The 23,344-nt window shown below is 31.0% G+C and overlaps 1 protein-coding gene across 1 annotated transcript in view; it reads right to left on the bottom strand.

Moving 5' to 3' along the window:
- LOC111635064 (melanotransferrin-like) overlaps positions 1–4,892 on the bottom strand; it is a 17,987-nt gene extending 13,095 nt beyond the window's left edge. The window contains 4 exon segments of the mRNA XM_023379914.1: positions 6–207; positions 210–221; positions 464–718; positions 4,865–4,892. Of these exon segments, the coding sequence (XP_023235682.1) occupies positions 6–207; positions 210–221; positions 464–718; positions 4,865–4,892 (497 nt within the window).
- Between the last annotated feature and the right edge of the window lie 18,452 nt (positions 4,893–23,344).

A 23,344-nucleotide genomic window follows, 5' to 3' on the forward strand; every position in this document is an offset into this window, starting at 1 on the left:
TTCTATTGAATGGGCAGACTAGTTTAAATTCGGATGCAGGAGGTCCCCTGTAATTGCGCTGACTTGTCATTTCACGAACGGTGCTGTCTTTTAGAAAAGCTACCTCTCCATTATTCAACAAACAATTAAAGGCACCTTCGAAATTAGCATATTTATTGTTTCCACTGCAACGGTTACTCTTTTTACCTTCGCAGAGTTCGCACATTTTTGAGGATTGTCACCTTAAATAAAAATTAAATAAACTTAAACATAAACAAATTAATTTGTACTCACAGCAATTAAAACAGAATTTGACAACTAAGCCTCAAATCAACCCAGTATTCAATTTGGCTTTTTGAATACATTATACACATCAGACATGCCAATGTTATCTTATGGTTGGTTGTACAAAGATGTCAGACTCTGTTTTAGCTGCAAATCTCATATAATAATTAAAATTTTTGCTGACAGACACTTCACTCACCTGTTGGGTTATATTTATCGATTAAAGAATTAGGCGTGCAACTGGGACCGAAAAATTCTGCCGCAGATTTAATTATATTATTGCAATACTTTATCGGCAACACGTCCTCTTCTATTAATTTTGCCATAGGAATTATCCATCCTCCCAGCTGCCCCACCGAAGGAAAACAGACTCTTTTACCTTTTAAATCTCTCAAATAATCGAGCCGAGTAGAAATCCTTGTAACTGCAACTGCATAATATCCATCTGTTTCTTCTATAAAATTAAAAAAAATTTTTAATTGAAATATCCAATTTTAAAACAAACATATCAATTTAAACTTTTGTATTTGATTAACTTATGTTGTATATAAAATTAACACTTGTAAATGCTAATTTTAAAAAACCTAATGGACTTCAGCAATTATTATAACCATAAAAATCTACATAAAAAGTCATTATAAGAACTTAACACTGGAAAAATTGAGAATTATATAAAAATTTTTAAAATAAAGTGATATTTAATCATTAAAAATTATTATTATTATTAGTTAACAGAAAATATATCAGATACAAATAATTATGAACATTAATATTGAACATATTTTTATATCTTATAGAATTATGAAACTGTGAGTCCAAAGGTTTGAGGGCGTAAATTTTTGAGTTTTACTGTTAGATGAATTTTTTGAAGGAATTGTAAACCTCAGTCGATGAGAAAAAAAATTATTGGACGTTCTCACAGAAATAGATCAGATGTCAACTCTTAACATCAATAAGTTAGGAAGAAGGGCACGTCATCATGTGCCTGAGAATTAGTCATTGTAATGACGAACAACCAGTTGGCTTAGTGCCAACGACGATTATCTCAAAGTTCAGGATGATCATCCCAGGAAGTTCTTGGTACAAGCGTCTTCCGTCCTGGTCCTGTCCGAGAAGAAGCAGGTAGAAGACATAGTTCCAGCTTCCATATTCTAGAGTGATCATCACATACAGTCATCTGACAGCATATTGAAATATATTTGAGGGCAGAAACATTTGTAAACTCTCTCTCTCTCTCTCACTGTAGAGGTTAGGCATGCAGCATAGTGATTAGTTTGATCGTCTTTACCGATAGATTTATATGTTATCCACATTTAATCATTTAATTCTTTATGTATGCTCCTGTAAATTAGATTAGTTATATAATAAATGCCTTATTTGTTTGTTTAACCTGTGAGCCTGTCAATCATTGCTCGCACGGACACCTGTTCTCAACCCCCTCACCACTCTATAAAAAGCCATCCAGTGACACTGTGAATGGATCTCGCCAATCCAACAATTAGAGGGCGTGACTGTCCCTCGCCCGTATTCTCACAAAACCACCTTTTGAAAAAATGAACAAAGCTGTACAAATGATTAATTCATAAATCAAATTTAATCCAATACAATTCATTAATTTCAAAAGACAAGTATAAATCTTTTGTGAATATATGTATAAATTTCTCTTGAGAATTCAGACAGAATCTTAAGAATTTGAAAAAATATAACTAAAGCTATCAGGCTGGCAATGTTTCTTCATAAGAACAAATATTGCCATCTGATATCTTAGTCCTCATATCTACAAAATGTTTATCAATATTGAAAGTGATTATTGTAGTAATAATTCATTACTGTATTAATCATTTTCAAAATTAACAATTCATCCACAAGCATTTTTATAAGCTCAATTCTCAAGGACCATTTAAGGTTCTCAATGTTCTGTTCCGCTACATACTGCCAGTTTAACCAATATACCTCGCAATGATCTAATGAAAAGTTTGATTAGTGATAAAATTTGATGTTCTTCCATTGACCAAGAACAAACAGAATTGTGAGATGGCATCACATGTTCTGTATTTAATGCAAGAGCTCAATCAACTTATCTTGTACAAATGTAAAATGGAGAATATTTGAGCTACAAATGATAAACTCAACAACAAATAGAAAAAAAATGAAAAATTATGAGGTTTTATATGGAGAAAAATTGCAAATGATTTGTTTCCTGGAATAATAGATAAGAATTAAGCATATAAAATAGGCCTAATTCAAATAAGTTCACTATATCTGTTGGAGAATTCAAAAACCTATGATAGATATTGCTCGATTTAACAAATGATAAGTAGCAACTAACTTTGAATATACTGTATCTAAATTGTGGAATATGGCATGTGTAAGCAAGCATCAAATGGGACTCCATGGATTTATAATTATCAAATACACTATAAACTGTTGAACAGTAACCTCAACAAAACAGCCATGTCTAATAAAAATGGGTTATAAACCAGCCTTTATTCATTCCTCTGTATTACAAAAAATTTTGAATTAAGTGTTTTTAATTGAGAACTTGACAACAAAATAGCAGAATAATAAATGCATCATCTTTCCAAGATGTCTTTAAATGTTGAGTACGAGTCCTGGGGACCTAATCCTAATTTATAGGATGTTAAAAGTGTCACCTGATACAAACTTGTGCAGTGAAAGGTCTGATTAAATGAGTTTGTTCTAAACAACACTTACAACACATTTGTGTGTTGCTACACAGACAATTTAACACTAAGCGTCCCAGTCAAATCATCAAACTTTTACAGTAATTTTATCCAGATGTGTCAGGTCTTATTTGGCAACTAGTCTCACCAATCTACATTGGGTACAAAAACTTGGCAAACTCACAACAGGCACAAAAGCAAATAATCTTAAGCCATGTAGAAAGAGTTTAAAATGTCACTGTGACTATAGCATGCAATTTGATTATGCTCCTATTGATATAGGTTACATGCATTTCATACTGAACACTAACCTATCTTCAGTTAACAATTATTAACTTCAAAACATTTTCAGCCTTTCTAAGGCCATCCCTAATATACAATTCTCTCCAGTGCACAAGCAAAAAGACTGATTTTAAAACACCAATTGTTCCACAAGCAGAAATATTCTTCCAAAATTTAAATTCAATTTTTTAAAGGTAAATGTTTATATGGAGTGTTCCATCCAAACCTCCTTTCCAAATATGGAGAATTCAAACCTAGGGTTCGAAAAATCAGTAATATAAATGCACAAGATGACTGCAACGACCATATAAACATAGATAAAAAATAAACTCAAAAGACAAAAATAAATATAAGCAATCAACGTGTATACTTCAAAGACAGCTTTCCAAGTCATGGAAATAATTGCAATCTTTGAAGTTGATGTAGTTTGTATTTTTCTCAGAGAAATAAATTTACACCTGTTTTAAGAGCTTTAAGTCCCCTCTTTCCCTCACCAACCATATCAAAGCTGCTTCATGTAGCAGTGCCTCTATTTCCAGATCTGTTGTCAAAGTTAGCTAGATAAGTATTATGCAAGCATTTATATCAACTGCATGCACCCTTGGTTTTGTCAAGAGAGAGTGGGAAGTCACTCTAGCATATTCCATATTCATACTAAGCCTCATGTCAACTACTGATATCCTGTACATGCCCAGTATTCTAAAGGTGCATGTCTGTATATGCTAAGTATCCTAAATTTAATAAGGAAACATACTGAATAGGGAATCCCAATGGGCAGTCCATCTTTAAAAATCAAATAGTTCTATATGCAAGATATGCTGATGGTATCTTGATCATTTAGAACAGGGGTTCTCAACCTTTTTTTTACCCACGGACTCCTTTTCTTCTTAATTTTTTTTATGGACCTCCATAGATTGCACAGAAAAAACCTTATATTTTTTTGTTACATTGTTTCAAATTGGGAAAATATTTTAATACTGAAGCTCTGAATTTCAGAAAAAGTAAATCTGGTATTTATGAACTAGTACTTTTAATACCTCAAGATTAAGTTTTGCACAGAACTGAAGGTTAGGGTTAAAATAAACCAATTACCTTTATACTGGAGGGAGGCTATAAACTTTATAGCCTCCCTCCAGTATGTTTAAGATCTGGAACAAACTGATGCAAAACGTTAAGAAATGTCACTGTCGAGTGACATGATGCTGATGGTATAAGATTCTCCTAACAGACCTCAGTTTTATAATCTCTCTGATTTTTGTCAATGAGATATATATGTCGTTTACATATTCAATATTTTAAATAATTTATATTTCAACCCTTATGCAAGAAATGAGTGATAAATAAATTGACAATATATATACTGTAAAAATTTAATTTTCAGTAAAACAATTGTTCTGAAGTAGAATTACCCTATAGGCCACTAAAATATCACCATAAACCCCCAATTCAGTATTTTTTTTCTGTGGACTCCCAGTAATGTTACATGGACCCTAGTTGAGAACCCATGATTTAGAACAAGAGACACAACACTGATGAGTTCTTAAGAATGATCAACAATAACCCTTACTGATTACAGATATAAAATTAATAACCTAGAGGCATTTTTAGACATAAACATAATGAAATCAATTTACCAAAAACTGGAAAAGCCAACTCCTCCATATTCCAATGATATCCTGCAACCTACTACAATATAAAGCAGCAGCCCTCTAGATCTTAATAAGGAGTGCTTTTACTCAATGTAGAAACATTCAAGACATGCAAGGAAATATCACATATTAATTAATTAAAGAGGTTGGTACACAAATTAACGGAAACCCTAATAATTTAATTAACCAACTCACCAGTGCCTATGCCAACAATAAGAAAATAATACAAAAAAAAGAATCTAGCACAAATACAGCCATGTCCTATTGTTAAGACAAAAAATAAAGCATTACCTTTCGTTTTCTTTTATTCTCTTAATACTTAACTTTAATGAATAACAGAACTTATTTACAACATCTCAATTTGACGAAACTGACGACTAACTAGTTTACCAGTGTTGCCAGATATAAATGTACAATAATTAACAATATAAATGTACAATAATTAACACGCCTCCTTACATTTATATTGTAACACAAAAATAGTTAAATACAAGAAAAGTAACATCCAAGTTGACAGCTCTATTAATTAACAAATTATCTTAATCTCACACATCATATATTCTATTCTTTTACATTTAGCATCTCTCTATATTTAATGAATTTGACATTTCCTAATGCCTTGGTAAAAATATCAGCAATATTATTTTCTGACTCTATTTTTACAACTTCAATTTTTCTTTTTTTAACATTCTCATGCACAAAATGATAATGAACTTCAATATGTTTTGAGTTTTTTGTAAAGTTTCCATATTTAGCAATGGCTACTACACCTGAGTTGTCTTCATATACCTTAATTGGTTTACAAACTTTAATGAAAACCTCATTTATTAGACAAATTAGAAAATTTATTCCTGTTACAGCTTCTGATAATGCAATATACTCAGCAAATGTAGAAGACTTTGTTACACTATTCTGCTTTTTGGATTTCCAAAAGATTACATTTCCAAACAATCTAATTATAAATCCTGTGGTAGATTTCCTATCTAGAGTATCTCCTGCCCAGTCAGAGTCCACAAAACAATCTAAGATATCAGTATTATTGTTCTTATAATATTTTAATTTAAGGTCTTTTGTCAAATATAAGTACTTCAGGACTCGCAAAGCATATTTAAAGTGTCTCTCATCATAACAATTTTGAAATCGGCTCAGATAATTTACACTGAAAGATATATCTGTTCTAGTATCAGAGTTAATGTACAGAAGTCCACCTATCAAATTTCTATACTTTACATCCTCATTTACATTAGACTTTTCCAATTTTAAATTTATTTCCATAGGGGTCTTATACAATTTTGAATTTTCAATATTGTAACGTTTAGCTAAAGACTCAATATAAGATTTCTGACTTAAGGTTAAAACATTATTCTGTTCATAGTCATATTCAATATCAATACCAATGTAGTTTTTTACTCTACCTAAATCCTTCATTCTAAACTTATTAGATAACTTGTTTTTAATGTCAACAATAACTTGTTTATCTTTACAGCAAACCAAAAGGTCATCAACAAATAATAAAATGTAAATTGTCAAATCATTCTCCTTTTTAACATACAGGCAATAATCATNTTCTACAATAATTTCTAACAAAATTTAATGGGATATTTGTTGCAATAAATCTTCAGCAATTTTTTCAAAATTTGGTTCTCACGTTGTTAAATAGAGATTATAATTGTGTACTGACCTTGAAAGTAATGGATGCGAATTTATAACGTGCAAAACAATACATGAATCTTTCAATTTTTGTAACGAATGTAATATCTAAATTTGCTAAATATCAGTAATGCGTGCATGCAGTGACACAAATTGCACGGTGGTGGTACGATCCAGGCCTCATTATTCCTAATGCCAGTAGTCCAGTAAAAACACAAAAAGCCCCAATCTTATTGAGCAATAATTATAGAATAGAAAAAAAAATTTCGGTTAAACCGTAATTTTACTAGACTACAGGTTCACTCAGCAGTAATGGCACAAATAGGCACGCAAATCAAGTGGATAAACAAGTTGTTTAGACCAGTGTTTCTCAACCCAAAACTCATCGTGGACTGGAAAATATCTGCTTTTTTTAAGCGGACCGGTGACAATATTATTTTTAATTGAAAAAATTCTCTGTTGTAAAAAGAACTGCAAACTACATTGAGCAATAAATATTTGCTATTTATTTACCAGTACATTAGTATACAAATCAATGTGATCGCTGCTTTTCTTTTTTGCTAGTAAAATCGTCAATACTTGGATTTAAGGTGGTAACTGCAAGGCATAAGGCGGAACTAGCACTTAAACGATTTCGTTGTTTCGATTGTATCATTGCCATTGCTGAAAACATTGATTCACATAAGTATGTTGTTCAAAAAGGTAGTAACATTCTAACTGCCTCTTCATGTAAAACTGGATATTCAGATTTAACTTTAATCCAAAACTGTGTTATGGGCATTGATTCAAACAATGTTTTTAATTCCAAGTCTGAACTTAATTCGATTAGTTTTTCCTGTTCAAAGTTGTTCAATCTGTTAGTTTGCTGATCAATAAACGGATTAATAATCCACATATTTCCTATTCGGCAACAAAGCAGGACAGGTTAAATATATATTTTTAAAGTTTTCGTAGACCGGCCAGATTAGAGTTGTGGACTAACAATTGAGAAACACGGGTTTAGACTGTTAAAAGGGAAATTGATGTTCACACTGGGATATTTTAAAGCAAGTTTTTGTCATTTCTTGTGTTAATAATTTACAGTAAATTGATTAACATACGCCATTTTATAATGAAAGTTAGATGTACCCCTTTGATTTACACTCGTACCTTTAGGAGTACATGTACCCCCGGCTGAGAACCACTGCCATACAGGATCAGGTCATAAATACTAAAAACTACAGAAAACACATACTCAAAGACACAACACTCACAAATGACGCATGCAGAAAATGTCACATCATGCCAGAAACTATACAGCACATTACATCTGGGTGCAAGCTCTTGGCACAGACAGACTATTTACATAGACACAATCAAGTAGCAAATATAATACACCAAGAGCTTGCAAAGAAACACAAATTAGTAGACATTTACGAACCATACTACATGTATATTCCACAAACAGTATTGGAAAACAACACGCACAAAATGTACTACGACAGAGCCATAATCACAGATAAAACAATTTACCACAACAGACCAGACATCACACTCATTGACAAACACAATAAAATCACATACATTATAGANTTTCCAGTTACTATAATCTGCTCCGTCAAATATTGGTATATTAATATCACTGTTCTTCGCCGCCATTACCACGTGTGCTCTTTCTTTATTTTCTTAAATTATTTAACCCTTTTCACTTCTTGTTTTTTCTTTTCAACCACTCTCTGCTACCATGTTAAGACAAAAAATAAAGCATTACCTTTCGTTTTCTTTTATTCTTTTAATACTTAACTTTAATGAATAACAGAACTTATTTACATCATCTCAATTTGACGAAACTCTGACGACTAACTAGTTTACCAGTGTTGCCAGATATAAATGTACAATAATTAACAATATAAATGTACAATAATTAACACCTATAACCCTGCCTTCAATCATCCATGTAAGGCAATAGCAAAACAGAATAAAAGTAAATTATGCTTTAAGAGGAACCAGACAATATACCAGTTGCTACACAATGAAAAGGATTCACAATGCACCTTTAGAATACCATTAGTTGTCACGGGGTTCACTATGAGTAGAGAGTTGGAGCAAATGTCATTCAAACAGAAATTTCAATGAAAATTATTCATTGTTGATAATTTTGAATTTGAACTCTTGAAATAATATAACTGACAAATGAAACAATGAAAATTTGAATACACGTTCCAGGATATCAGTTGTTTGCATTTAGTTGTGCATCTTCATAAACTTTTACTGATAATGCTATTAAAAAGGCCAAAAATGTTTTGATATTAATGTATATTGACTGAAGATAAATGTTAGTGCTACTTTGGCCACAATTTAATGGTACATAGCAAATTCTAAAAACCATAAAATTTTATTATTATTAATTTATATACATGTTGGTAGGATTGTCAAATATCTAGGTTGTATACTTTTCAGAAAAATGCATCTTTTGCCACAGCAGTTTATTTTTCTGCAGAAATTTTTTAAACTCTGTACAACTATATTGCAGTATATTTTGTGATATTAATAATTATTTATATTATTATTCATTCTGAAAACTCTATTTATAGCAATACATATAGGGATTCTAAAGAAAAAATTTTCTGAAATTTTTTGAAATAAGACATTTTTTTGGGAAATCCTGGAATATGAGAATTTTGGCATCCTTGCAAAAATTACTGGGACAACAGGGCAGGGTTCAAAATACAGAACAGTCTCATACAATATGGGACATATGGTCACTTCACTTCAAGGTAAATTTTTAAGACTAACTATTCATCCAAAAGTACTTAGATTTAATTTAATTATTGCTATAATTTAAAATATTTGGTAGCAGAGGAAAATAATCTTATCAACTTATAGCATCTTATAAATTTTAATAAAAACAAAGTATTTGCATACAAATACTTAAAGATTTGCAATATCTGCATTCAATTTTGAAACTTGTCTTTAGTCTAAATATATTTATCATTGGAGATGAGAGAATTGCTTCAATCCTAGAACATAAAAATAAAACCTTAGGATATAGAAAAATATACTTCTAATAACTGAATGTTTATTTTAGTCGTATACAGATATCCCTTGATTAATGCAGTTAATTAATCTCACGATGCTACCATGTATATCAAAATTGCATTAATCAAATAAAGTATCTATGTTGTGTAAAGACAACTGGTTAAGCCACATTAATTAAAACTTCTGCCATGTATATAAAAGAATTTCACATGTTAATGAAATTCCATGTTAAGCAAAACCACATTAAGCAATGGATACCTGTATATATGTTTTCCTGGCATTTAGATATTTTATTTGCTAGTGATGATTATAAACATCATGAATGAATCTTCTGAGATGTTGCCTCTTGAGCTCTTTTACCATTTTCAAAAAGAAATACTTCTAATACAAACTAAGCTAAAAAAGCAATATCTAATGGATTTTTTAGTTATTCAAATAACCACTTAAAAGGTTTTCTTGGGATGAAGATACAGTCCTCATCTGTGATGTCCAGTGGCGTGTGTGACATTTGATGATAGGGAAGCTGTGTTTCTGTAAGAAACCGACTTTCAGGAGCAATCAGTCAGTGATGGTCTAGGCCTCTAGGGTCCATTCGTATTCGTTTGTTCGATAAGCCAGTAAAAACCGTAGACTTCACTAAATGTATTTTTAATTAATAGATTATCTAACGCACTTAATATATAAGCAAGTTCAATATAATTAACTTTCTTATATTAGATTTAATAGATTCTATACGCCCTCTAAATGCCAATTCTTGCTTTGATAAAATTTACTAATTTAAATATATTATATCTATTAGCTGTAACTCCCCCAGAGTGGTAGGTTGCCACCTTGAACGCTCGGCCATCCGGCCGCATTGAATAGACTAGTGACTAGTATAATGTTATTTGTTTAATTATTGTACGATATAACGAATAAAATATCTAATTATTCTCAATATAATGTTTTACTATATCGCCCAGAAAATTGTTTTTCGCCCCCCAAAATATAAATTGTTACTAATCGCCCTCAACATAAAAAACGCCCAAATGGGGGCGATATCGCCCCCATTGAGAAACACTATCCTAATCGCCTAATTATTTAACTACTACTTAAGTAGAAATAAGTCGAAATCAGTTACTTTGTACTCGAATATTTGTAGTCGGGGAAAAAAGTGTAAAGACAAATTTTTATGATAACGGATACGTAAATCGTAAATTTAAGGGAAATAAATTCTAGAGTTTTTTCTGTACCTCGTACATCTCTCTCATTCATTAAATTTAGTTGTAAATGATTCTGTCAAAGTAACATTATTAATTTTTTAACGTTATACAAGAATTGTACACGTTTTTTTCTACATCCCCTTAGAGATGGGACATACGAAATCGTAATATCACTAGTTTAACATTGAAATCCGTGAGTAATATAAAATCAGAGAGCGGAATAAAAATATCAAATATTTTAATGGATTTTTTTCACTCTTGTCAACTATACAGAAATATCATAAAATCATAACCCAACCGATAAGAATTTACTGGTAAGTTATAAATCTACTCGTGATTCACGTAATCGGGCGAGGGCGGTCAAATATCTAGCGGACAGGCGGCTAACAGCCCAGAACCGGTCCCGGATAGAATTGGATGTGTTATACGTGTAGCATCCACCCGAGGTCGTAGGCTTCCACCAGCTGAACCGGGTGAGGTTGGTGCTCTGTAAAGCGCATGCGTCATTGCAAAAAGAAGTGTTCCACGAATAAATGCAGTTGTAAAAGCGAGGGACTCAAAGTGCCATAACAGTTTAAGTTATTGCAATAAATAAGATTGTCAATCACATAATTTATGTGTAAGTTTATTATTGTATTATATTCTTTAATGATTTAGAACGTACTGTTCGTTTTAGGTTCAACAGTTTATTTACATGTGCCGTTACTTAAGCTTTCTCCTATTTTGACATATTAACGTAATAAAAATATTTTTATTGAGCATTCACCATCAGTGCGTGCCGAATGTCGACATTTGCCGGTGTAAGTGAGAAATGATTATATTTAGCAAATATTTCGTACATACACGAAACGACTGTGTGAATGTTGACATTCGCCAGATATCGGTCATTCACAGTAACATATACACAGTTTGAACAAACTTGTAATGCCCTAGAAGAATTTATTTATGTAAGTAACGATAATACAGCGGTATCCGACGCTAAAAGTCTATTGGATTCAATACAAGAAATGCCATTTATTTTATGGTTTGCAATGTTGTGTAAAATCAACGCTATCAATATTATTTCAAGCAAAAACAATTATTCTTGAGTCGGCTTTTAATTTAGTCAATAAAATTAAAACTGAAATCCAAAATTTAACACATTTTTAGACGAAGTAAAAGTGCTAGCACGTAATTTGAATATTTCAGAACATTTTCCTGAAAAAGGAAAAGGTTATATTCCGAAATAGCAGATGAAGCTTTAGAAAACCCGGTAGAGGAATTTTAGATGTTATTTTTTTAACACTCTAATTGATACTGTTATTGTACAAATAGAAGATAGATTTAAAAGTATACCAAATATTATTTCTGATTTCAAATTAATCACTGATATGAAAACCTTAGAAAAACATGAATTAGAAAAATGTTCCAAAAACTTTGTAAAGTTTTATAACAAAGATGTAGATGAAAACCTAATCCAGGAAATTGGTTTGCTACGGGATTTGATTTTGAATGAAAGGGATGTAAATAACGCACAAGACATATGCAATACATACTAAATAATAATTATAATGAGTTATTTCTAAATGTATTAACTGTGTTAAAACTTTTCTTTGCGTTGCCAGTTACTATAGCAAGTGCTGAGCGCTCTTTCAGCAAATTAAAATTAATAAAGAATTATCTTCGATCCAGCATGTGTGCAGAACGCTTAATGCATTTGCTATATTAAGCATCGAAAAAGAAATTGCAAAAATTATAATTTTCCTGAAGTAATTCATGTATTAGCAAGAACAAAATCACGCTTTAAATAAACATGCATTTTAATATATGTTCGTGTTTGTAATTTTTTTTATTTTACAAAAAATGTAGGGCCCAAATAGTTTCTTGCACCCGGGCCCCTTTATAGAGAAGGCCGGCCCTGCTCTACAGTAGCGTTCTTTTCATGTTTTGACGTCTTTCATTTACGCTATCTATCGCAATCTTAAACTGACTAATGACGCTGTTTGTTCCAACGAATACGTCAGTCATCGATCGGCAGATCCAGGTTGTTCAGTTACAACTGTGGAGTCCGCCGAAGCAGCCAATATAATTGCCAAGAATAAAAATTTGAAAATAGTATTATAAAAATACTCAACAACGAGTCAGATAACTTTCCCGGCAAACAAATTTAAAATTGAATATTTTATTTAAAAATTTTTTTTAAAAACTACTAGCATCGAGAAAATTGAGAAGACGAACTTGCCTTGTATGCCGAACTTACCTCGGTCTTCCCTATAACAGGGGGGAAGTGTAGCGCTAAATCGAAAAGTGACCCCTCTCAAATTTTTACATTTTTGGACTCGGGACACCTTGAAATTTCGAGATATGCAAAAGATTCGAAATTTTTTTTCTATACTGTATGTGTGGATGTTAGATTGTGTGTGCGGGACATGATTTCGTTCACCCTATTCCAAGCCTAATAATTTCTGTGGTCAGTGATCAAGATCAAAGTCAGATGGTTTTAACACAAGAGTTAGTTATTAAGCGTCAAAGTAGTTGAACTAAATCGTGAACTAAAACATTCTAACATCTTAGGCGAGAACATCTTAACGGGTTTTACTATACTATTATAAAATGACAAAAAAGCTTACTTTGAGGGTAGAGACGAGTTTTATTTTATTATTATTATTTCTTATTTTGAACGCTAATAACGAGTAAAATATTCATTAAGAGATATGACACATGACCACTTTTATGTCTTTACTCTGTCGACCTTTAATTTACAACCAAAATTTAATAGTATTAATGCCCCATTATACGCAAGCCACAGTGCCACATTTCGTTTCTTAAACTTTACCAATTCTGAGATATTGTTTAATATCTCAGAACAGAGAATAAAGAAATTAAACAATATAGATGCCAACACACACGCGCGCGCGAATTTTTCCCCTTTTATTCACTTTTTTGAAAGGTTCGGTAGGTCTCCAAACGTGTAACTTTGCAAAAGAAACTTGGAAGGTCAAATTTGACACGATTCCAATACTTTCCCGTTTTAAATACATAACAAGTTGGTAAGTAAAGAAGAGTCGGAGTCAATGGATTTTTTGTCGACTCCGACTCCGGCTAAGACACCAAAACTCCACGACTCTGACTCTGACTCTGACTCCGACTCCACAGCCCTGGTTAAGAGGAAACGTCTGCAGTTACAGTATTTTGAAACATTTTAATGATTGANGAAGGTGTTTAATGTTTTATTAAGTGTCATTTATTTATCCATAAACCTGGTTTTGGGTTTAAATAAAAGCTTTTTCATTCTTATAATAAAATGCATATAAAAAATTATGAAATCGAACTCGAAGGTTATATATCTTTCAATAAAAAGAAAACATTCGACCTCACAGGGATTCGATCTAGCGGTCTTGTAGTGATTGCAGTGCCCCTGGTGGTAACATTTGTCTCTAGTTGATTTTAGCAACGAGCGAAGATAGGAAGTCGAAAGATCAGTTAATCTACCGACTCTGCTTAAACTGCATAATTACCATTAAAATATATTAATGATTTTAATACAAGTAAAATTTTAAAAAAGAAGTGGTAATATTGCTCAATTTCTGCAATTTATATATTATGAATATCTACCAATTAATTAAATAAACAAATTATATATTATAACAAACTGAATGTCTATGAAAGATCATAGCTACTGTACTGTACATGTAGAATTCACGTACATGTAAAAATGTACGAAAAATGGCAGCACTGTCGATTCGATTGTTGGCTAAACAAAGAACCGTTGAAAAATTTACTAGAATTAAAATTAATATAATTTACGATAATAATAATGAACTAATACGTTAATATAACATAGAATTAATAGTATACCATCAATTAGTAATTAACTAAACATAAAATTTAATTACATTAGATTAAATTGCAATTAATTTACAGATCATTAATTAACGTAAACAGAACAACACTAATTTTTTTAGAAAATAAAACAGAATATAAGCAGATAAATAATATACCAAACAAAAGTACACATACTTTCATATTAGAATTCTTTGTTTTCATATTTTTAATACAAAAATTTGATTTTATGCGAATGTTTTTACCGAATATATATACATTTAGGCCAATGACCTTGGATTTTCCCCCGAGTATGGCTAAACGTGCCAGTGTCGGCATTCGTTGAGAAACAATGAGTTAAAAATTTGTACTGGTAAATGCTAATAACGAGTAAAATCTTCATTAAATTAGGCCCCACTCGAGATATGACACGTGAACCTCTCGACCTTTTTAACCACTAGAATTTAATAGCATCAACACCACTAATACATCCTGCAAAATTTCAGAAATTTTCGACAAAAAAGACAGCAGTTATTAAGCTTCAAACTAGATGGACGAAATCGTGTCCCCCCACTAACTTCCATACAGGAAAAACACTTAACTTGTTTTGCGTTTCTCGACGTTTCAAGGTGTCCTGAGTCCAAAAATGTAAAAATCTTGAGGGTCATTTTTTGACCGAATACCATACTTTCTTATATATAACAGCCGGGAAAGTAAAGAACGCCTGAAAGCTCATTGGTTTAGAGAATATTCATTCCGTTCATTAACCGTGTAAATTCAAACATAGTAGAACTCCGATTAACCGAATCACTACTAGTCCTTTCTTTCTCCCGCTGACGTCACACTAGATCCGTAATTTTCAACGAAAAGTTTTAATTATAATTAAGCACATTTGTTTCAGCCAAGTGGTTCAGTTACGATGGTCATCGCCTTGCTGGAACTCGCATTATGAAAACTGCAGCAATGCTGCGCCTGAACTTCGAGAATCTAATCGTCGTAAGAAATTACGCCGAGGTCCATTTACTTCACATGCTTCCACAATCACTTGATTCGAGGAAACGACTTCTGGGAGTTCAGCCCGGTCAAGGGTGAAAATCTATTACTTAAGTTGCCGAAGATGTTACCTAATTATTGTCGAACAGTCAATGAATAATGTTTCATGCCACAGTTGGATGCATCCTATGGCACAGTGTGGAAGGTACAGTCCACTTAGAATGCTAATCTACCAATAACAATGCATTAACATCCTAAGTTTGACAACTCCCAAGAGTTGATTCCGGGAGTTTTCCATATCAGGAGTAAAAAGTTTTGGGAGATTGAAATTTTTTACTTTCAACAATATCAAAATGCCGTCGTATATCTCGAGTTATTGATAAAAAAAAACCAACCACAACGCGAATTTCGTGTCGTGGCACTTTCAAAAAGGTGCACAACACGTTTTGGTACATTCAAGAAGTCCACAAAGAGAAATTTGTGTCTAGATTCTTTTAATAATCAACCAAAACGCAATCTTGCATTGTGACTCATTAATAGAAACCATGACACAATATGATAAAAATATGTATGCAAATATAGGGGAGATCGGGGCAACTTCGGCATGCGGGGCAAGTTTGTCAAGCGCTTTTTTTAAAAAACAAATTAAAAGGAGACTTTGGTTATAGGTTAGGCAGTTGAGTTTTATTGGTGGCTTGTTGAGTGTAGTGTTTTTATTGTTCTCCAACAAGCGTAGTTGAATTATCAAGCAAATTTTCATTTTCGTTGAATTCCATATAATATTTTTTTTCCATTTATATTGAATTGGCAGGTTTTGTTATAATTCCATGATAACGAAAGTTACTTTTCCTGTTAGAAGGATGTAACTTCAACTTATTCACGTGGCCAGATCGTGGCTTGGCATTCTGTTCTCAGGGTTGTACTTAATGTTTCGAAATCATGACTAGCGGGGTAAGATCGGCAACATAAAGCCACATTAGAAGCAAAGGATAAAAATCAAACAGATGATAAATGAAAACATGTTTGCATTTGTTATTCATGTATATATGTCTTTGAACTTGCATTTCGTTGTAATAATATTAAATGGGTGTTGGATTTGTATTTCTTTGTTTTAATAGTGAATTCCAACTTATACATTGTTAATAACATAATTTTATATACGTGCCTATCTTGCCCCATTACTGTTGCCCCTATACCAGGGGCAACTTTAATAAAAATAATTAAAATAATTACAACTTTACAAAAAGAGAGAAGTTGCCGATCTTGCCCCTATACCCGGGGCAACTTCGTCAATTTCTCTCTTCTTGTAAAGTTGTAATTATTTTAATTATTTTTATTTCCAAACTGATTTTAACCAGTTCTATAGTAAGGTAACATTCCAATAGACAATATGCAAAGCTTTTTTTTCAGTTTACAGCAGTATTTATTACACAAAATTTAAGTAAAACTTAACATGCCGATCTTGCCCCGATCTCCCCTATACTTTTTAAATACTGTATTGGCTCGAATATTACGGGATGTTTTTACGAGGCCTTTTTTACAGTTTGCGGGCGCCGTTGTTTCTTACGACAATGAAATTCCCGAAGTGCAGGCGCAGCATTGCTGTAGTTTTTATAATGCGAGTTCCAGCAAAGTGATGGCCATCGTGCTTAAGCAAAACTTGGCACTATAAGCAAGGATGCTTACAGTGTCATGTGTTACAGTGAGTTTCCATGATAATTTTCTTACTGAACATCTTTCTCATGACCTGAAATGTCACCATAACAGATTTAGTTGCACTTTGCAAAATCTCTCTAAACAGCTTTGAATAGGAGCACTTTAATATCGATTTAACTGTTTTATAGTTACTTTTCTCTCTTCCCCTTAATGCAGCGAGTTATCATTGGCCGCGAGAGCAGTGTATGTGTATTTTTTTATAGTGGTTGTATGTTTTTATTTTCACACTATTTACTTATTCAACCAAGCGAATTTTGAATTTGTGTATGAACTGACGGATGGTTTCAGCCAGGTATAAAAATATTTGTTTGATTTATTTTAAGGGTTAATATACTAACAATTATATTTATCTTATAGTTACCCTAATTATGTCTGAATATAAGTCAGAGAAAAATAAAAAAAAGGGCATACACTTACAATTTTCAAGAAGATTGGGAAGAGAAATATTTTTTTTATTTGTATTACGAACAAATGTATTTGTTTGATTTGCAGTTCAACAGCTGCTATCGGAAAAAAGTGCAACGTAGAACATTTCACAACGGTTCATAATAAATACACTGAATACCTTATTAACAGCAGTTTAAGAAAAGTTAAAGTGAAGGAATTGAAAAGCACATAAGTTACATGTACTATAATCTACATTTACTAAGTCCGTGATAAGTCAAGAGCTGATACAATTGTTTCATTTAAGATTGCACATATACTTGTAATGCACGAAAAAGCCCTTTCATGACGGCAACATAATTAAAGAAGCAATGCTTGCTGCATCAGAAACATTGTTTCAAGAATTAAAAAATAAGAAGGAAATTATATCAGCTATTGAAGATGTTCAATTATCAAGAAATTCAAAGGTTAAACTCCTGCTGTGGATTGACTTACCTTTATGAAAGTGGCTTTTCGACAACGAAATTTTTAAAATCAAAATTCAAATCCAGAATAACAAATGAGCATCTGAATGATTGTATGACTTTTGTTATAATACCTTATGTAACACCTTACAGCAAGAGTCATACAAAAATTATAGGCGAGAAAGTTGTAACACTTTCTTGCCTAAAATTTTTAAATTTTTAATTTGCTCGAGACAGACAAAAAGGTTGGGCACCGCATGGTTAAGGTATCAGTTTCTCACTCTGATGGGTCTTGGAACAAATTCGAGGATGCATAAAAACAAATCTACTTTGGGATTGATGAAGATAGTTTGGTCGTTATCATCATCGATTAATTCACGATCATAAAATAGTGCAAAATAAATTTATCAAAATTGTGAACAAGCAGATCTTGGAAAAAAATTATATTATTCTATGCTTTCGACTGCTGAAGTAATACTTTATGGTATAGTTAACTCAGAATTTTTTTATGCATGGGGTAATAATACAAATATATAAAGCTAGTACTTAACTAATGGACTTTCCCCTTATTGTGGATCTAGCAAACCGATAATTGGATTAGAAAAAATTCCCTTAATGCCTAAAAGCAGAAAGAACAAAAAATAGCGACAATTATTTATTTATTGTGACATCGTCACAATGACGGGCTACAATTTTAATTTATTTGATTTAAAATATATGCTCTCTACTTCAATTAGAAGTGTCTTGCCTCTGTACAGTCGACCCCCCTATAAGATCATTGATTTTTCCGTTTTATCTGAATTACATGTTGTACGAGTCACTTAGATTTTACAAATACGTGTGCCGGACTGTGAATGGCTCACATATTTGTAAAATCTAAGTGACTCTTACAACATGTAATTCAGATAAAACGGAAAAATCAATGATCTTATAGGGGGGTCGACTGTACAGCATTCCTGTTAGCAACAAAGTCATGCCGTCATGTATCTAACTCCTTACAGGGGAAAATTTTGAATTGAAATAACATGACATTTGGTTTTCATCGGAAGTTCGTATATAGTTAATCGGGGCCTTCTGCCCCTAAGGTTTCCATATCTGGTGTCTCACATCTATCTATCTAAATTCGTTCTAGAGATCAAGGAAAGACAGACGGACAACAGTGGGAATTTATAGGTCTACAATTTTTTTCAAATTGCAGCTCAAAAAAAAACTTTGTTCATTACAAGTTAAAAATTGACAAACATTTCAACTGAAAATGAAATTTTTAAATTATATTAAAATAATATCAAACTTTACCGGCAAAAAACTAAGAAAACAACGGCATTTTAGAAGGAATAAAATTATTATATTTTACGTTTAATAAATGTATATTATTTATCTGTTTATTTGTAAATGCCAAAATATATAAATAGCATATAATGAATTTATAATGTCTATCTTTTATTTACGAATAAAATGTAAACAAACATTGACAACGTTATTTTAATGAATATTTTTCGCCGGGGGTCAACTAAAATATGTATAAAATATTTTTTACATTTTTAATTATATAATTTAATTAAAAACTACTTTTATTCTCTAAAAAAACTTACATTTTTTATTTAAAAAATCAAAAAACTTACTTAAAATATTTATTAAATTTTTTAAAATTTCAAATTATTAAAAAAAAATCAAAACAAATTTTTCTTTATTTTTTAAAAATTGGATTTTAAATTTAAATTTATTTAACAAAAATTAAATAACTTATCAATCAACTTGAGCCTTGTTTATACACAGGTCTTATTAAACTGGTGTAGTTTCTGATTAACAAAAAGAGGAAGTCCAAGATGACAATATAAAAACAAAAAGAATCAATTAATTTATTTTTGAAAATATCTTAGAAAATAATATGAAATCTTTAATTTAAATAAAATTTTCCTTTATTAGATAATTTCGTATCTTAATATTCATTTACTTTAATCGGATTTTTTGTGAATAATCTTTAATTTTTTTTTTCTTTTGGTCGGAAGAAATAACCGAAAATGCATTCAATTTTATTTAATTTTTGCACAGACTTTTTGGAAATTAAATCGAAAAATTGTTAAAATATCACAAAACATCAGTTTTATTTTACAAAAGAAAAAAAAAATGCTCAAATGCTCAATGAGCAAATAAATGTTCAAATATGTAATTGAATTAATGTTTCTTACATTTAAAGAAAGGAAAGATGTAGTTCTTTATATTTAAAGTAAGTAACTGAATATCAGGGATTTGTTCTTAATCCTTCAAAGGAATAATAATTTAAGCATTTGTCAAAATTCTTAAATTTAATAGTTTAAAATCATAAAATTTTATATAATTTTAAATCTATATTAACAAAATTGTTACCATTTGCAAATAGCAATTCGCAGGAAAGCTTCTACATACCTTTTTTTTTTTCTAAAGGAGTAAAGTTATTTATATAAGATTCTTCCAAATAAATTTTAAACAAAATCTAGACTATAAAATTGTTTAAAAAGCTAAGGTTTTGAATATCACAGAATTCTAAAATATGATTTTATTCTTTTTAGTTAAAATGCTAACTAATTAAATTATCTTTATTAGGCCTTTTAAAGATCTTCGTAAATGTTAGGCCCTGGCTAAACGATCCTCATCTTGTGATGATCGAATATCATATGCTCTTCATCATCATATTTGTATTGAGTTTTGAATAAATCGAAAATTAATTTCAGGTTGAAAGAAATCCAGTCGTTGGAAAATGTAAATATCAATATTAAATTCTTCTTTAATAAAATGGTTTAAGGGAATGATTTTATACAGTTGAAAGGATGGAAATTTCGATTCGAGGGAATGTTTAAGCAACGTTTCTGTAGAATTATTTATACCGAATGTAAATAATATTTACACGTGGATCTAAAAATACTTATTTATAATTATAGATTTACTGTATATGGATAATAAATATACTGTGCATATTACTTTTAAAGTACACATTTTAATTATGAAAAAATAATAATAAATATATTTTCATTTGTGAAACGTTGATTTGATATTATAGAATTTCTGATAGATTAATGTTAAGTTAGTTCTCTAAGAGAATAAAGTTTAATATTAATCTTATAGTCATATGAGACTGATTTTTGTGTATTAAGCTATCGACTTAGTTGTATCTAATTATTAAAAAAGAAAGGTTAGTTTTACTTTATCAGTTCTCCGATAGATCAATTAAAATTAGCCTTGTGATAGATTAGTCAAGGTTAGTTCTCTGATTTTTATTAAATATGAGTGTTAAAAGTGAAATTAAAAGATCAATTTCAGAAGATCAATGTTTATTAGTCCTTTAATAGATCAACCAAAGTTTTTGAAGTTAACTTGATGTATCAAGAAACAAACCGTTTGTTCTAATTATCAGAGGATAAATCTTGGCTTGATTCATCTATTAAGTTCTCTGATCGTTTATCCTCTGATAATAAGACTAAGAAGTTGTGTACTGGCACAATGAAGTGACGTTTTTCTCAACACTGGGCTAGTTGAATCTTATTTAGTTAGAACGTTTTTTCCATACATCAACGTTTCGGGCATCAGCCCCTCTTCAGCTAACCAAATATATATAAAAATATTTAACAGGACACAAATAAAAACCAAAAAACTCACATAAATTCTTTGTAAACCATACCTCACTTCAGCATGGACCATGCACACACAGTAGAAATCAGACTACACTTAGGTTTTTTACATTTCCACTATCGATTATTATCACAATTTTTACTTTACAGGTTAAAAACAAAACCTTTTTTACGTTTTATTACATAAACAAGATAAACTCTGTAGATTTTAAAAAAACTAAAACTTACAAATTTCAAAAGTACATTTTTGCCACCTCGTCGACTGATCCGACAATTTGCATATAGCACTATATGCCGTAAGTTGTACTAGTTAACAGATTAATCGACAAACATTTGAAAATCCTTGAGGAAATTACAAAAAAATTTTTTAATTTTTTTATACAGTNTTTTTTTAAAATCTACAGAGTTTATCTTGTTTATGTAATAAAACGTAAAAAAGGTTTTGTTTTTAACCTGTAAAGTAAAAATTGTGATAATAATCGATAGTGGAAATGTAAAAAACCTAAGTGTAGTCTGATTTCTACTGTGTGTGCATGGTCCATGCTGAAGTGAGGTATGGTTTACAAAGAATTTATGTGAGTTTTTTGGTTTTTATTTGTGTCCTGTTAAATATTTTTATATATATTTGGTTAGCTGAAGAGGAGCTGATGCCCGAAACGTTGATGTATGGAAAAAACGTTCTAACTAAATAAAAGATTCAACTAGCCCAGTGTTGAGAAAAACGTCACTTCATTGTGCCAGTACACAATAAGCAAATACAACACGGTTTCGACAACATCAAGACTAAGAAGATTTATCTTTTGATTTTAGCTTGAACTCCACCTAATTATCAAAAAATATACGTCGGTTTCATCTATCAGTTTTCTAATTAATTAGATTAAGCTGCGGTTGAATCCTTGAATAAAACAAGTTTTAATCCTCTAAAACATCAATCAAGCAAAAATTGAAAGAGTTTTCTTACTCAAAAAACAAACAAATAGACTATAGAAAAGTAAATTATATCTTAAAATTAATAAAATTATTACCCAATGATAAAAATAATCAGTTCTTGATATTTTTTAAAATATTTTTTCTAGCGCTGTCAAAGATTTGATCATTTTCAGTCATTTTTAACCAATGAAGTGAATCTGAGCCAATGAAGAAAATCTAGAAAATACGTAACCTAGATTTTCTTGCACAGGAGGCAAGAATTATGTTCACTTTTCGATTGTTATCGTAACTATTTTAGTTACTTTCGCGAACATTTGTGCTCACTAAAAGTTTCCCCTCCACCTCATGTCATTTATTCTCTTGACCTTTTAATTTTACTAAAGAGATTCACTCCTCTACATCCCATTTGTGAGCGTACAATTTTGCTCTGGCAAACTTGTTCATCTGGATATCTCTATCCAGATGAACAAGTTGTCTATCATCTCTCTTTCAGAAATCTGTTATTTTTATTTCAAAAACCAAACTCCTAAAGTAACTTCTTGTGACAGTTTACAAACGATCTTTAGACTTTTGCTCCTACTTCAATGTAAAGTCAACTTTCCAATACTGATTACAATCTTGTATTCAAAATAATTGAAACAAAATAGACAATAACATATTCTTTATTTCTTTTAAAGAAATATATTTATACAATCGTTGCAT

This window comes from Centruroides sculpturatus, unplaced genomic scaffold, assembly GCF_000671375.1.
Source record: "Centruroides sculpturatus isolate CEXI.00-Female unplaced genomic scaffold, Cexi_2.0 scaffold720, whole genome shotgun sequence".
Classification (NCBI taxonomy): Eukaryota; Metazoa; Arthropoda; class Arachnida; order Scorpiones; family Buthidae; genus Centruroides; species Centruroides sculpturatus.